Source organism: Oryctolagus cuniculus, chromosome 3 (assembly GCF_964237555.1).
Source record: "Oryctolagus cuniculus chromosome 3, mOryCun1.1, whole genome shotgun sequence".
Lineage (NCBI taxonomy): Eukaryota > Metazoa > Chordata > Mammalia > Lagomorpha > Leporidae > Oryctolagus > Oryctolagus cuniculus.
The window spans coordinates 71,108,764-71,124,807 of record NC_091434.1 but is presented as its reverse complement, the minus strand read 5'-3'; the positions used below and the strand labels follow the sequence as shown (position 1 = coordinate 71,124,807).

At 38.3% G+C, this 16,044-nt stretch overlaps 1 protein-coding gene across 1 annotated transcript in view; it reads left to right on the top strand.

Moving 5' to 3' along the window:
- Window positions 1–16,044, top strand: part of UBR3 (ubiquitin protein ligase E3 component n-recognin 3) — a 221,622-nt gene that overhangs the window by 124,913 nt on the left and 80,665 nt on the right. Inside the window, exons 24-25 of the mRNA XM_051849447.2 lie at window positions 509–597; window positions 10,818–10,967. Of these exons, the coding sequence (XP_051705407.1) occupies window positions 509–597; window positions 10,818–10,967 (239 nt within the window). The remainder of the gene's footprint in view (window positions 1–508; window positions 598–10,817; window positions 10,968–16,044) is intronic.

Sequence of the window (16,044 nt, the reverse complement as noted above, 5' to 3'; positions counted from 1 at the left end):
AAAATCCTAATAAGGGCAATCTAATCTTTTTTAAAGATTTATTTATTTATTTGAAAGAGTTACACAGAGAGAGTAGGGGAGAGAGAGAGGGAGGGAGGAAGGTCCTCCATCTGCTGGTTCACTCCCCAGTTGGCTACAACGGAGCTATGTCGATCCAAAACCAGGAGCCAGGAACTTCCGCCAGGTCTCCCACGCAGGTGCAGGGACTCAAGGACTTGGGCCATCTTCTGCTGCTTTCCCAGGCCATAGCAGAGAGCTGGATCAGAAGTGGAGCAGCCGGGACTGGAACCGGCGCCCATGCTGGCACTGCAGGCGATGGCTTTACCTGCTATGCCACAGCGCCAGCCCTGAGCAATCAAATTTTACATGAAACTTAATATGTAACACAGAAAATAGATTATTTTCAACTGTGTTTCAGGATCTTTTCATATGTTAAATGTTCCTGAGAGATAGTAGATGAAGTCTTAAGCACATCTCTTACTTATAACATTATTTCTGTTTAATTTAGGCGACAGAAGGCTAGGGAAAGGCAGCAGAAATTGCTTGCAGAGTTTGCTTCACGACAGAAAAGCTTCATGGAAACTGCAATGGATGTTGGTAAGTCAAAATTTATTCTCTCATAATTACAGTTACTTTTTTTTTTTTTTTGACAAGCAGAGTGGACAGTGAGAGAGAGAGAGAGAGAGAGAGAGAAAGGTCTTCCTTTGCCGTTGGTTCACCCTCCAATGGCCGCCGCGGCCAGCACGCTGTGGCCGGCGCACCGCGCTGATCCAATGGCATGAGCCAGGTGCTTCTCCTGGTCTCCCATGGGGTGCATGGCCCAAGCACCTGGGCCATCCTCCACTGCACTCCCGGACCACAGCAGAGAGCGGGCCTGGAAGAGGGGCAACCGGGGCAGAATCCGGCACCCCGACAGGGACTAGAACCCAGTGTGCCGGTACCGCTAGGCGGAGGATTAGCCTATTGAGCCACGGTGCCGGCACAGTTACTATTTCAATGATCATCTACTCCAGTCTTCTACCAGTTTTAAACATCACAAATGATTTCTAATCTTTATTGAGACAATAGAGTAATAGGACATCAGATCTTATAGATCTTATAGGCAGTCCATCCTTTTTTTTTTTTTTTTTAAAGATTTATTTATTTTGAAAGAATTACCAAGAGAGAGGGAGAAAGAGAAAGAAAGAATCTGCTGGTTCACTCCCCAGATGGCCACAATGGCCAGAACTAGGCTAGGCTGAAGCCAAGAACCAGGAGCTTCGTCCGGGTCTCTCATATGGCCTTTCTGCTGCTTTCCCCGGTCATTAGCAAGGAGCTGGATCTGAGGTGGAGCAGCTGGAATGCAAACTGGTGCCCATGTGGAATGTGGGCGTCTGCATTGCTAGTGGTGGCTTTACCCAATATGCCACAATGCTCCATTCTATTGTGTGTGTGTGTGTGTGTGTGTTCTTTTTTTGAGACTCAGTGTTATTGAGCAAAGGGACTCAGAGTTATTGAGCAAAGGGTCTTCCATCCTCTGGTTCACATATGCTAATTTTATGAAAATTTTCAAACATATAAAACAGCTATGGGGTTGGTGCTATGGAGTAGTGGGTAAAGCTGCCGCTTGCAGTGTTGGCATCCCATACAGGCACTGGTTCGAGACCTGGCTATTTTACATCTGATCCAGTTCTCTGCTTTGTCCTGGGAAAGCAGCAGAAGATGGCCCAAGTCTTTGGGTCCCTGTATCTGCGTGGGAGACCTGGAAGAAGCTCTTGGCTCCCGGCTTTGGATCAGTACAACTCCTGCCTTTATGGCCATTGAGGAGTGAATCAGCAGATGGAAGATCTCTCTCTCTCTCTCTGTAGCTTTACCTTTCAAATAAATAAATAAATAAATCGTAAAAAAAAAAAGTATTGTGTATATGCCAGTCATGTCAGTAACATTTATTTTTCTGTATTTTCTCACTTTCTCTAATAAATGAAGTTGTAATGAACAAGTTGCAGATTTTACTATTAAATATGTCAGCATACATGTCCTAGGGTTGAAAACATTCTCCTCATAAACATATTACATCAAACCTAATTTCAAAACAAAGAAAAATATCATCAAGATATCAAACTTGATATTATGTTAAACAAATTACTGAATTAAAAATTTTAAATTGTTTACAGATTATTTTGTCTTTCAGTGCATCCCACTAAAGATGTATACTCAAAATTCTATTTTTTTAAATTATTTTGTTTATGGAATACAACTTAATGCATTTAATATATACGGATTTGGGAACATGATGATTCTTCCTCCCATACCTCCCTCCTACCCATCCTCTCACCCTTCTTTCTCCTCCCTCTTCCTTTTCCATTCTTTATTTTTATAGAGATAAATTTTTCAAATAATTTTTATAGTCATAAAGTTAACCCTACACTAAGAGAGTTCATCGATTAGTATGAATAAAAAAAAAACCCGAACAACAAAATGAAAAAAAAAATTAAAAAAGAAAATTGTTCCTTGACAGTCAAGAGACAGGCTGTTCAAAATCAATGCATCTCAAAGTGTTAGTTTTGTTCCTATAGATTATGTTTTAGGTACTCTATTAGTTAACACAGATCAGAGAGACCATATGGTATTTGTCTTTTTGTGACAGACTTATTTCACTAAATATAATGGTTTCCAATTGCATCCATTTTGTTGCAAAAGACAGGATTTCATTGTTTTTACTGCTGTGTAGTATTCCATAGTGTATATATACCATAATTTTTTTATCCAGTGTTCAGTTGATGGACATCTGGGTTGATTCCATATGTTAGCTATTGTAAATTGAGCTGAGATGAACATGGGGTACAGAACACTCTTTCATATGCTCATTTCATTTCCTTTGGATAAATTCAAAGGAGTAGGATGGCTGGATCATATGGTAGGTCTATATTCAGCTTTTTGAGATATCTCTGAATTGTCTTCCATAGTGGCTGTACCCAGTTTACATTCCCACCAACAGTGGATTAAAGTACCCTTCTCCCTATCCTCACCAGCATTTGTTGTTAATTTTTGTAGGAGAGCCATTCTAATGTGGGTGAGGTGAAACCTCACTGTGGTTTTGATTTGCATTTCCCTGATGGCTAGTGATCCTGAGCATTTTTTCATCTGTCTGTTGGCCATTTGAATTTCCTCTCTTGAAAAATGTCTGTTCAGGTCCTTTGCCCATTTCTTGGTCTCACTGTAAAATTTCCAGAGATTTGTCGTCTAGCTCATTCTTTCTTCTGCCTCACCAACTCTGTTGTTAAGACTTTCCACTGCATTTTTTTTTGTTTGCTCTATTGCATTCTTTATTTCTAGTATTTTTATTTCTCTTTAAGATCTCAATTTAATGGGAAAAATTTTATTCATGTCACACATAATTTTTTTTTGTCTTGTGAATTTACTTGTTAGGGTTTGAGTAATCTGATGATTAATTTTTTGAATTCCATTTCTGGCATTTCCTCAATGTCTCCATCTTCACATTCTAATATTGAAATATTGTAGTGTTCCTCTGTGGGGCTCATGGAATCTTCCTTATTTTTTTTCTTGAAATTTTGCCTTTATTTTTAGGCATTTGTAGGATTTTTTTTTTGTCTGATGGTTTTTTATCTTTGAACTGTTTCTCTGTGGCTTAGAGGGATGTCTGCACTTTCAGTGAATACCAAGAGGTGTGTGCTGGATGTGGCCAGGTTTCTCTGTTCAGTGCTCCAGAATGGGAGGAGTATCCAGGATAACACCTAAGTTTGGTGTGGTAGCTCTCCTCTGGTTAACTGGATGGAGAGGAATGGTCACTGTTGGTGCAACTGGCCGTCTCCTCCCAGCTGAGGAACACCCAGGTGTTTGTCTCCAGTGTGCTCAGCACTCATCTGTACCACTTTATGAACAGCACTTATGATATGTGGAGTCTTTCCTGTGAGCCCGGTTCCCTCTTCTATGAGCTTCTCTAGGCAACCAAGGATTTCTGAGAGTGTGGAGAAGCACTCTGTGGTTGCCCAGAGCCTATCCACACTCTGCCTCCTCCTGTGTAGTCACTGTTTTCTCAGTCTCAGCTCCCAGGGCTCTCAGGGTCATGGAATCTCAGTGGGGCCACTCTGACTTGCTAGCCAGTCCTGTGTGCAAGGAAACTAAGATGGTTCCCAGAGCCGCTGTCTGTGTGTTCCAAATTGCTGGATTGAGTCTGGTCCTCCCAACCAGATTCAACGTCGATGGGGAATGTGGATTTTTCTCTGTGGTTAGATCTGTGGTTTGCAGGCATGCAGTGTACTCCCCCACTGCAGCCCCGGCCACTTCACAGTTGTGCTGGGCACATAGGAGAGTCCTGCAGGCAGCACTTTCCCTCCATAGGGACAGCTCCCCCTCCTCTCCTGTTGTGGGGCAACTGATGCACTGCAGCAGGCGGTGGAAGCGCTCCGCTTCCATTTCTTCTGCATTGTTGTGGCCCTCACCGACTAGATGGGAGGTGACCCCAGTATTTGCTGGGTGTGCACACAGGAGCAGGGATGGCTGCTACCTGCCTGTGTCCAAAAATGGTGCAAGCCCTCCCACCGCTGGCTGCAGAAGTCTGCTGTAGGAGGGAGGTGGAGAGGGATGTGCCCCCACCCCCATCCCAGGTGATCGGTTGCCTGCTGTCTTGGGGGCTCTGTGTGGAACTCTTAAATGGGGCAGTTCCCAAGCTCTCCCCTCCCGCTGTATCAGTGCGCTTTGGGCCTATCCACTCTCACCTGGTTTGCTGGGGTGGGCGTCTTCCTCCCCTGATCCAAGTAGGTGGATCTTTTGTTGCATGTCTGTTCTTTCAGCAGGGGTCTGGACTGCTTCTACTGCTTTCCTAGGATCTCCCACTACAGTTCCACTGCAGCTTTACCCTGAGAGTGTCCTTTCTCCCCTTTTTTAAATATTAATTTTGTCCTGCATAAATCAGACCATCTTGTTACTATTCCACCATCTTGCAACCCTCAAAGTTCTATGTTCTGAAATCCCTTTAAGGGCTTTAAGATCTAGTCCTTTTTCTCTGAGGTAATTTTAGCTAGTTTGCTGTATATTTGATTCATTCATTTCAGTTTGTTTGCAGTTTGGGGAACTAGGAAAAAGCCTAATATCTCTAGAAAGTGTTTCTTTCTGCTACTGCCCATTGACAAATGACGTATAGATTTCTTGGGAATTGATTATGCAAAATTCCCCTGGGAGATTGGGTTGGGTTTTCCAGAATAGGTGAATGGCCAACTCATTCACCGAGGAGACTGGATGGAAGGAAGAAAGAATGGATACAAACTGAGATATCTCCATTGAGGGTAAGGGGAATGTGACTGGAGAATTCAGGCAGATTGTTCTTCATTGCTTTAGTTTTCAGGATTAAGTAAAAGTGAGTTCCACTGGGCAAAAGAATGGCCTGAGGTTTGAAATAGTTGCTGAGGAGAGTGGGAGATGTTGGTCAGCAAAGCTGCCAATAAAGGTTGATCATTAATGCTTAGGACATAGATATACAAGGGTAAAAGAATTTTTGAAATCTATGTACAGTTTTATCATAAAACACATTTTCCATGGACTTTTAAAACTTTTTTAAAAAGTTTATTTTTTGAAAGACAGAGTGACAGAGAAAGAGAGAGGGAGATCTTCTATCTGTTAGTACATTTACAAAATGCTTACAATAGCTGGGGCTGAGCCAGGCTGAAACCAGAGGGTGTCTCAAGCAGGGGCCTTAACCCACTGCACCACAATGTCTGCTCTTTAAGTCAGCCTTTTTAAAGTATCTTTGCATTCAATATTATTGACTCCCTCTCTTAAATCTTACTACCTTTGGAAGGTTTGGTCTTTTTCGGTGGTGGCCAGGGCTCAGAAAGATCAGTTGAGGGATCAGGCAGACTCATGATTCCTAGCAAGCAGAAACAATTCACAGAACTCATTAGGACAGTAAGCTCCATTATCTCCCTCTCCTGGTTCTTGATTTTGCAGTGGTGACAAGAGAGGCAATAGAGATTCAAGAGCACTTGGTTCATTTATGTTGATTATGGCCACACCTATCCCTTATAACTATTTCTTTATTTCTAAAGATTTTTTATTAATTTATTTGACAAGTAGAGTTACAGACAGTGAGAAGGAGAGACAGAGAGAGAGGTCTTCCTTCCATTGGTTCACTCTCCAAATGGCCGCAACGGCCGGAGCTGCGCCGATCCGAAGCCAGGAGCCAGGTGCCTCCGCCCAGTTTCCCATGTGGGTGCAGGGGCCTAAGCACCTGGGTCATCCTCTACTGCCGACTCAGGCCATAGCAGAGAGCTGAACTGAAGAGGAGAAACTGAGACTAGAACTGGCACCCATAAGGGATGCTGGCGCCGCAGGCAGAGGATTAACCTAGTGTGCCACTGTGTTGGCCCCTCTTTTTCTTTTTTTAAAATAAAAATTAATTTATTTGAAAGAGAGAGAGAAAGAGTGAGTTCCTTTTTTTTTTTTTTTAAGATTTATTTATTTATTTGAAAGGCAGAGCTACAGAGAGGCAGAGGCAGAGGCAGAGGCAGAGAGAGAGAGAGAGAGAGAGAGAGAGAGAGAGAGGAAGAGGTCTTCAATCCACGGTTTCACTCCCCAGATGGCTGCAATGGCCGAAGCTGCAAGCCAGGAGCCAGAAGCTTCTTCCAGGTCTCCCACACAGGTGCAGGGGCCCAAGGACCTGGGCCATCTTCTACTGCATTTCCAGGCCATAGCAGAGAGCTGGATCCGAAGAGGAGCAGCCTGGTCTTGAACCAGCGCCCATATGGGATGCCGGCACTGTAGGCGGTGGCTTTAGCTGCTACGCCAGGGCGCTGGCCCCTGCCCCACTTCTAATCCAGCTCCTTGCTAATGCACCTGGGAAAGCAGTGGAAGATGGCAAGTGCTTGGGTCCCTGAACCCATGTGGGAGACCCTGAAGAAGCTCCTGGCTCTTGGCTTCAGGTTGGCCCTGTCCCAACCCCAGCTGTTGTGGCCATCTGGGGAGTAAACTAGTGAAAGGAAGATCTCTCTGCCTCTCTCTCCCTCTCTGTGACACTGACTTTCAAATAAATACATAAATAAATCTTACAAAAAGAAAAAAAATGGATGGAATGAGAGCAGTGTTGTCACATAGTAGGTAAAGCTGCCATCTGTGACATCGGCATCCCATGTGAGCACCGGTTTGATTTCTGTTATTCCACTTCTTCTTCTTCTTCTTCTTCTTTTTTTTTTTTTTAAGATTTATTTATTTACTTGAAAGAGTTATACAGAGATAGAAGGAGAGGCGGTGGGTTGGGGGAGGGAGGAAGGGAGAGAGGTCTTCCATCCACTGGTTCACTCCCCAGTTGGCTGGAATGTCTGGAGCTGTGCCAATCCGAAGCCAGAAGCCAGGAGCTTCCTCCAGGTCTCACACTGGTGCAGGGGCCCAAGGACTTATAATGATGCAAACTCTTGAATTAAAGCTGTAATATCCATGATTCCTTCAGCTTTTCATTCTGGTGATATTAAAATTAATGATTTTAAAGTAAATAAATACTAAAATGCTACATTTGAAAATGATTTTAAATTAGTAATTTTGAATGGAAAATTCCTTATCACTTTAAATATTCACTTTTGTAACTCATGTCTGGTTAAGGCAAAGTGTGTTAAGGCTTTTGGAAGGTTCCACAATGTAATTAACATACAGTGGAATCATTATATCGGCTAACAATTGCTGTGAGATAAATCATCCTGAAATGTAGTGATTTAAAACAACATCATGAGTGTATGGATTGGCTGAGTGGTTTAGCGGATTTGGACCAAACTTTCTGCAGAAAGCTTAGCTGATCCTATCTGTGCTGGTTCATGAGTCTTCTGTCTGCTGGGGTTTAACCTGAATGAATGGGACAACTGCTCTGCTCCATGTGGTCTCTCTCCTGCAGGTTAGCTTTTATTTATGCTCATGGAAATGGTGGAGTTGAGAGCGAACAAGGGAGGGAAAGCATGCAAGATCACTTAAGACCTGGCCTTAAATATGTATTATTTCTGCGTTTTCTATCTCAGCCTATATTGAAGGAATAGAGAAATAAACTCTTGACAGGAGGAGTTATAAAGTCATATTGTAAAGAGCATGGCTATAGGGAGGTATGGAGAATTGGGACCGTTTTGTCATTATTCTAAGAATGATTGTAAGCAGAACTTTGGTACAGTGAAAAGCATTCAGAAATAGCATTCAAATAGATTCTTTTCTGTTCATATAAGGCCAAACAGATTAATTAACTGTTCCTTTAGTTATTTTCTTTTGGCCTTTATTGTAATAACATCAATTATGGTAATTTTAATTAGATACTTTTATTCTAAAAGGACAAATATAAATTTTATGCCAAAAACTCTAAAGTTTAATTGTGTAACTTCTGAATTTCAAGATTATTTGGTAACAAGAATATTTTTATTATTAGTGTGATATTTAGTAACACTTGGATTTGTCATCTTCGCTATTTTTAGTTTTGTGTCTGTCTTCATTCATTTAGTTTACCTATATTATAAATCATTGTAATCTTTTATTAAATAAATTTCCAGGACATGGAAATGGGGAGTGGGGAGTATGAACCTATGTTAATATGTGTATGTTGTCAGTAGAATTAATCTCTTTATCATAACACTTAATATAAAAATGCCCAACCATATAACTCATTTAATATAGAATTTAAAAAAATTTGTAAGTTGAAATAGACCAACAGTACTTGTATCAAGAGTATAGAGCTCTTTGAGCTTTAATAAACTGCATGTGTAACCAGCAGCTATACTGAAATAGAACATTCATTAGCATCCCATAAGCCTCTCTCATGTTCACTGTTGCTGCTGCTTCCAAGAGTAACCAGTATTATTACTCTTAACTCTGTATATTGGGTTTTCCTGTTTTTGTTCTTTGAATAACCATTTACATGGAACATGTATTTCTTTTATCCTGTTTTCTTTCAGAAATAGAATGCTTTTAATTATATTTTCCTATCCACATAGGTGAGAAACCATAATTGCATTTAAATATAAGCATTTAAATTTGATCATAGACGCTTTATAAATGTTTTCTAAAATATCAAAATTTGGTACTGGAATGATAGTCAATCATATATGATGAATAATATTTTATTATGGGATATAAAAGCAGTGACTTTCCTGTTTTTCAAATAGGCCATGATCTTTCTAATCTTTTGAAGGAAAATAAACCCTGACACCAGTGTCTGAAGTTATTAAAGTCAGAATTCAAATAAAAATTACTGTTCCTGAAAAATGTATTATTTGTTTATTATTTTTATACCTTAGAACTCTGTCACTGTAGAATTGGCACTCACTATGAGACTGAGTTATCTCATTATACTTTATGTCAGGTATTTGTTTTCCTTTGAACTTGAGAGCAGACACCTCCCCTCTTTTCTTTACCATTTGCTCTATAAAATCCAAAGTCATCTCATGTCTCATCTCAATAACTTCTATTACTTTCCTTTGAAATCTTTTTACTTTGACCCATTAATCTTATTTTCATAGACATTGTACTTTCTAGTTCTGATTCTGTTTATGTATTGTTGATTGTTTTTTCTTAAATTTCTTTATTGGCTTCTTTTATTTCTATTAATATTAGGCATTTTCCAAAGTTCTGTATTAAGTACTTGCCCCTTTTCCTCTCAGTCACTTTTAATAAATAACAAATATATGTTTCTTTGTGTGAATTATTAGAATGTCTAAACTTAACATCTTTCTATTTTTGATGTGTATTTTTATGTATTTATTTATATATTCCTCCATTTTTAAAATATAGAACACTTCTGCTTCCCAAGTCTTCACAAAGTCCTCTATTCAGTTCTTTGCTACCACAGGCAGCATCACTTGTCTTCATGAATTTAAGTATCTTTATCTGCAAACTTAGTATGTCAGCATTATCTCACCAAAGACTTACTGTCATTTTTATAAGTTATGCTTTATCAATATAAAACATTATTATATTTAGATTTCCCTAGATAAATGCATGTTGATGACTGACATTTCTGAAATGTAATCACTAGAATTAGGAACAAGGAAGCTAGAACTTTTTTTCCCTTTTGATCTTGTCAAAAACATTGCCATTTATTTCAAGAACTACCATGTTTGCTGCCAATTTCCTCTCTTAGGGACCAAAGCAAGTTGTAAGAAACAGCTTCCCTCTTCTTTCATTAGAATATTAAGATTTTTTCTTCTTTTTTGACACAAATGTTTCTGGTTCTGTTTTCTTTAAATCAACTTTTTTTAAAAAAATATTTATTTGATTTATTTGAAAGACAGAGTTACAGAGAGAGGTAGAGACAGAGAAAGAGAGAGGTCTTCCATCTGCTGGTTCACTCCCCAGATGGCCGCAACGGCTGGAGCTACGCCAATCAGAAGCGAGAATCCAGGAGTTTCTTCCAGGTCTCCCTTGTGGGTGCAGAGGCCCAAGGACTTGGGCCATCTTCTACTGCTTTCCTAGGCCATAGCAGAGAGCTGGATTGGAAGAGGAGCAGCCGGGACTAGAACAGGCGCCCATATGGGATGCCCGCGCTTCAGGCCAGGGTGTTAACCTGCTGCACCACAGTGCCATCCCCTAAATCAACTTTATATATGACTAATATAACATCAAAAGTATATTTAACTATATATTATTTAGTCTTTCATTATGTCAGCTCTTTGCAGTTTTTGTCTTTTTTTGAGTAAACATTTTATTTAAGCAAGGTAATTTTTTTTCCATTGTTTTATTACTGTATAACTTTATTGGTATTGAAGCTAAAAATTATTTAAACTCTCTCCCCACACCTATTTTCATTGAAGAGAGATGTTTCAGTTTAGGGATTAAGAGATGTAACTTCTTTCCCTTAGATTCTCCCGAGAATGATATTCCTATGGAGATCACCGCAGCAGAGCCCCAAGTTTCTGAGGCAGTGTATGACTGTGTTATTTGTGGACAGAGCGGCCCTTCCTCTGAAGACCGGCCTACAGGATTGGTTGTACTGTTACAAGCATCCTCAGGTAAAGCTAGAGGAAATTTTTGATGGGAACACTTTAGAGCCAAAGTATGTGCTAACAATTATGTTTATTAAGTGAAAACTACAACTTTGATTTGTTATATTTAGGTCCAAGATTCTCGATCTGGTTTTATGTCATTTTTGTGGACATGAGTGTTTGAAGAAAGCTATATTGGGGTATCACCAGTGATAGGTGGCCAGTAATGGAGTTCAGCTTTCTTAGTAATTCAATTGTTCTAAAATTTGGAAGCTTGTTAAGCTCCCAGTTTAAATATTTTGATTACACAAAGCAGATTGAGGCAGTGCTGTCTTTATTTCTATTGGAAGCAGTAATTCTTGAAACAGCCCGTGGATTGGTATATTTGGCAATTGGTAGTTTAATAAAAGATTTTTAAGATTTCACAGATTTGTCCAAATGCTTTTATCCTCTCCCATACTGAAGTATTTTGAGGTAGTGATCACTCCTACCCACTTTAGTCCCAGTGAACTAAATCTTTTCCCAACAGAGTTATGTGAAGCAAAGAGAAAATAAAATTCTTACATATCTATTCAGAGAATTGTTTTCTAGGATATTTAATCCATAAACTAGTATGATAAAATGGAAAGAATTAAATATTGGGAACTTTCCTGAGTTCAGATATTGTTTGATTGATGAGTATAGAAACAGTATTGACTTCAGAAGATTATTGTATTGACTAAGTAATATGAGAAAAAAGAATCTAATATGATTATGGTGCTTGGCAAATTAGTCTGTTTTGTTTCTCTCCTTGACTGAAAATGAAATTGATCCAGGAAACCCAGACTGGGTGGGACATTGGGGACAGTTGTCAAGATCAGCAATGGCTACTAAACAGGAAGTGTGTTGGGAAGGTTGACTACTTTTACAGCTACTTCTCTTTTGTAGTAAGTACTCTTAGGAAAACAGTTTGTTAGATTATTGACACTTGACTTTCCATAACTTCTTCACCAAATACTTTATAGTCATCAACTTAATATTTTCTTCTCTTCTTTAGTTTATCCCACAAATATTTATTGAACACCTAGGAAGCATGTACTGTTTTAATAAGAAACAAAGCAAAACAAAATCCTTGCCCTAATGAAGCTTATATTCTTGTTGTTTTAAACTTGTATCTACTATTTTATGTTTTTAAAGTTTTGTTGATTGTTTCTTAATTTAATCCCTTTTAAATAGTTTTGTACCCTAGCTAAACCAGTTAATGTTAGATAAGTATGCTGTGTTATAGCTGCCTTATCTTCTAGAGATACAAGGAGAAGAATAAGAAAGTAACATTAAAAAACATTAACACTAGGGTCAGGCATTTGACATAGCAGTTATGATACCACTTGGCTGGCATCCCATATCAGAGTGTCTGGTTTCAAGTTCCAGATCTTCTCCCAATTCCAGCTTCTTCCTTATGCACACTCTAGGAAGCAACAAGGGATGACTCAAGTGCTTTGGTCCTGGCTACTCACTTGGGAGATCTGGGTGGGCTCCTTCCTGGCTACTGCTTTGACCAGGCCCAGTCTTGGCTATTGCAGACAGGAGTTCTCTCTCTCCCCTTCCTCCTCCCCTACTCCTTCCTTCCCTTTCAAATAAACAATAGTTTTCTTTTAAAAGCATTATCTCTTAAGACTGATGTTAATTGGAAACTATAGCAGGTGAAATTTCCAGCTGTTGCCTTCCTTTCCTTCTGAGCCTTAGCCACCCGTTGACACTTTCCTTCCCTTACTCACTTTACTTGTTAAATACTTGACTTCTTTATTTTGATTTATTTATTCTCTTTTTTCTTTTTAGATTTGAATATGGAAAATTTTAATTAATCTTGTCCTGATGTGAAGAGACTAGTAAAATGAACCTCAATGTCCTGTTTATTTTCAAATGATTCATTTAGGGCTAATCTTATTTCATTTGTTTCCTCACCATAGAATTATTTTGAAGCAGATTCCAAATATATTATAATTTTATCTGCAAGTATTTCAGTGTTTCTGTTAAAAAAGAACGGTGTTCTTTTATTGTAGCCACAGTCTCTCTCAAATACGTTAATTCCTCAATGTAATCATGTATCTAGTCAGTGCTCAGAATCCTCCTATTATTTGTTTATTTGTTTTGCTTAATTTATAATTGTAAGGTCACTTTTTGGCATTTTAATATGTTCTGTTGTCTCCTGGTCCCCTCTATCCCTTCCTCCCACGCAATTTAGTTTTTGAAGAAATTGGATCATTGAAGAGTAGTTTGGATTTTTCTCCATGCATTCCCATGATGTTTAACAAGTCCCTCTGTTCCTTCTGTTTTCTCTATTTGTTATGTTAGAAATGATGGTGATTATAGATTCATCATTTTATCATTTCATTGTAAATCTCTTTAAGATTTTCTTTGTTTATTGACTAAAATATTTCTTTAAACAAATTTTACCTTACCAATTATTTTTGGTTACTCTGAGATGCAGTTGTACAGGAAAGGCAGGACACATGTTGTATGCTTTCTGTTTATTTACTAGTGCTCAGATATTGAAGTAGTGGGGCCTTAGTATTTTCTACAGATAAGTATTTAATACTTTTGTTTATCATTATAAACTGTTTTGTTCCATTTGATTTCTTGCTGATGCTCACACTCTTCTACCTTCGCTCAAGGAGCTTCCTCAAGTTGTCTCCTGAGTCCTTTTGCACAAATCTAGTGTAATAGCATTTTCTGGTATGGCAAGGTATACTAAATTTATCTTACACATTTTCTGCCCTGAAATGGACTATTTCTCTAAGAAGCATTAATTTCTTTTAGTGGGAAATGGTATTTAGAGACTGAAACCTGGAAAATCTGGATGCTAGCTGTGCTTATTGCTCTAGATATTTTTAGTGTCCACTGATTTCGTTTTGGTCTGTTTTTGTAACTGTTCATTGAAAAGAAGTCTCATGCTTTCTTCCCTTATTTTAACATTTTCTGACTTGTACTTAACTACAGACTTTTGATTAACCACTTAAAAATTCTGCTTAACCTAAGAGACTTCATAGTGGTTATTTGTACATTTCAAGGTATTGATTTGTATGTGTATCACTATTATGCAGGATGCCTGTTATAAATATTCCTGATTTGGTGAGCTTCAGTTTTCCATGGGAGAAAAATATATTATATAATCTTTCCATTCCACTATTCCCCACAATCCTTCTAATCCCTCAGAAAATCCAAACTTAAATTCTTCATAGTACTTTAAATTTATATGTAGGGTTGAGCATTTGGCCTAGGGTTGATACTGGTTGGGATGCATACAATACGTATATCCCACCATTCCTGTACAGTTGTACCTCAGAGTAACCAAACCATCTCTGTCTCTTGAAAAACAAATTTAATAAAAAAATGCATATGTTAAAAGACTAAATCTAGAAAGAATTAATGATTTATATTTTTTAACTTTTATTTATTTTGTTTGGAATGCATAGAGGCAGAAAAGACAAAAAAAAAGTCCCATCTGCTGATTCATTCCCCAAATGCCTGTGACAGTCAGAGCTGGGACAGACCAAAGCTCCAGGAGCTGGAAACTTGAAGTGGGTCACCTACGTGGGTGGCAGGGACCCACGTAATTTAGCTGTCACCTGCTGCCCTGCAGGGTTTGCATTAGCAGTAAGTTGGAATCAGGAACAGAACTGGAAATTGAACGCAGACATTCCAATATGGAAGATGGCATCCCAAGTGACATCTTCACAGCTGTTTTAATTGCCTACCCCTATGTTTTTAAACCAAATATCCATTCCATTCATTTTTGTTTATTAAAAAGTTCAGGCATTCAGGTAAAAACATGAAGGACAGGATGGAACTATGTGGAGTAAAATTTTTGTGTATTATTAAGATTAAGTGGATATTAATTCAGACTTGATTGTTACAAAGTATAATCCCATGGTAACCCATTATAGAAAACTCTTAAACAGCAGCAATGAAAAAACACACAAATAAGTGAGATAGGAACCAATAGGGTATAGTAGAAAATTCTCTTAATTATAAAAGAAGGCAACAATGGACAAGTTAAGAAACATATTGAAAACAAATAACAAAATGACAGAATTAAGTCCTTCCTTAGTAATTACTTGAAATGTAAATGCACTGATCGTTCAAGTAAAAGGCAGAGATTGCCCGAATGGATAAAAACAGTGATCCAACCTAAATGCTGTCTACAAGATATGCACTTTGGTTTGAAAAACTAAATTGGTTATAAATGAAAGATTGGGACAATACTCCATGCTAACAGTAACTAAAAGAGAGCTGGGGTAATTGTACTCCTATGAGACAAGATAAATGTTAAATTAAAGATTGTTACAAGAGAGAAAGGACATTATATGTTGATAAATGGATCAATGTATCATAAAGATAAAACAGTTACAAGCATATGTACACCAAACAATAGAGCAAAAATGACAGAATTGAAGGAGAAATGGATAGTTCTACAGTAATAGTTGAAGACTTCAGTGTGTAGAACAACTAGCGATAAGACCAAAAAGGAAACAGCTCTTGAGCAACAGTATAAAAACAACTAGACCTAATAGACTTATATGGAATTCTTTACTTGACGATGGTAGAATATGTTTTTCTCAATTGCACAGGGAGCATTCTCCAAGATAGATCATTTGTTAGGTCACAAAACAAATCTCAGTAAATTTGAAAAGATTGAAATCAGCCAAAGAATCTTCTATGACAATAGAATGAAACTAGAATAATAGATGGAAAACTAAAAAAATCAGTTATCAACAGAAGTGAAACAACATACTCTTAAATGACTAGTGAATAGAAGAATAAATAGCACATGAAATCAAGCAATAGTTTGAGAGAAGTGAAAATGAAAATACAGCACACCAAATCCAAGAGGATGTTGCAAAATCAGGGAAAGTTACAGATGTATGTGTGTGCTTTTTTTTTTTTTTTTTTTTTTTTAATCACAAATCAGTAACCTCACTTTAAATTTTAAGGAACTAGAAGAAAAGAGCAAGCTCAGCCTAAAGGTCAGAGAAGGAAAGAAGTAAGTATCAGAGCAACGATAATGAAATAGAATCAACCAAGCCGAAAGCTGCTTCTTTGAAAATATCAGAGGCCGGCGCTG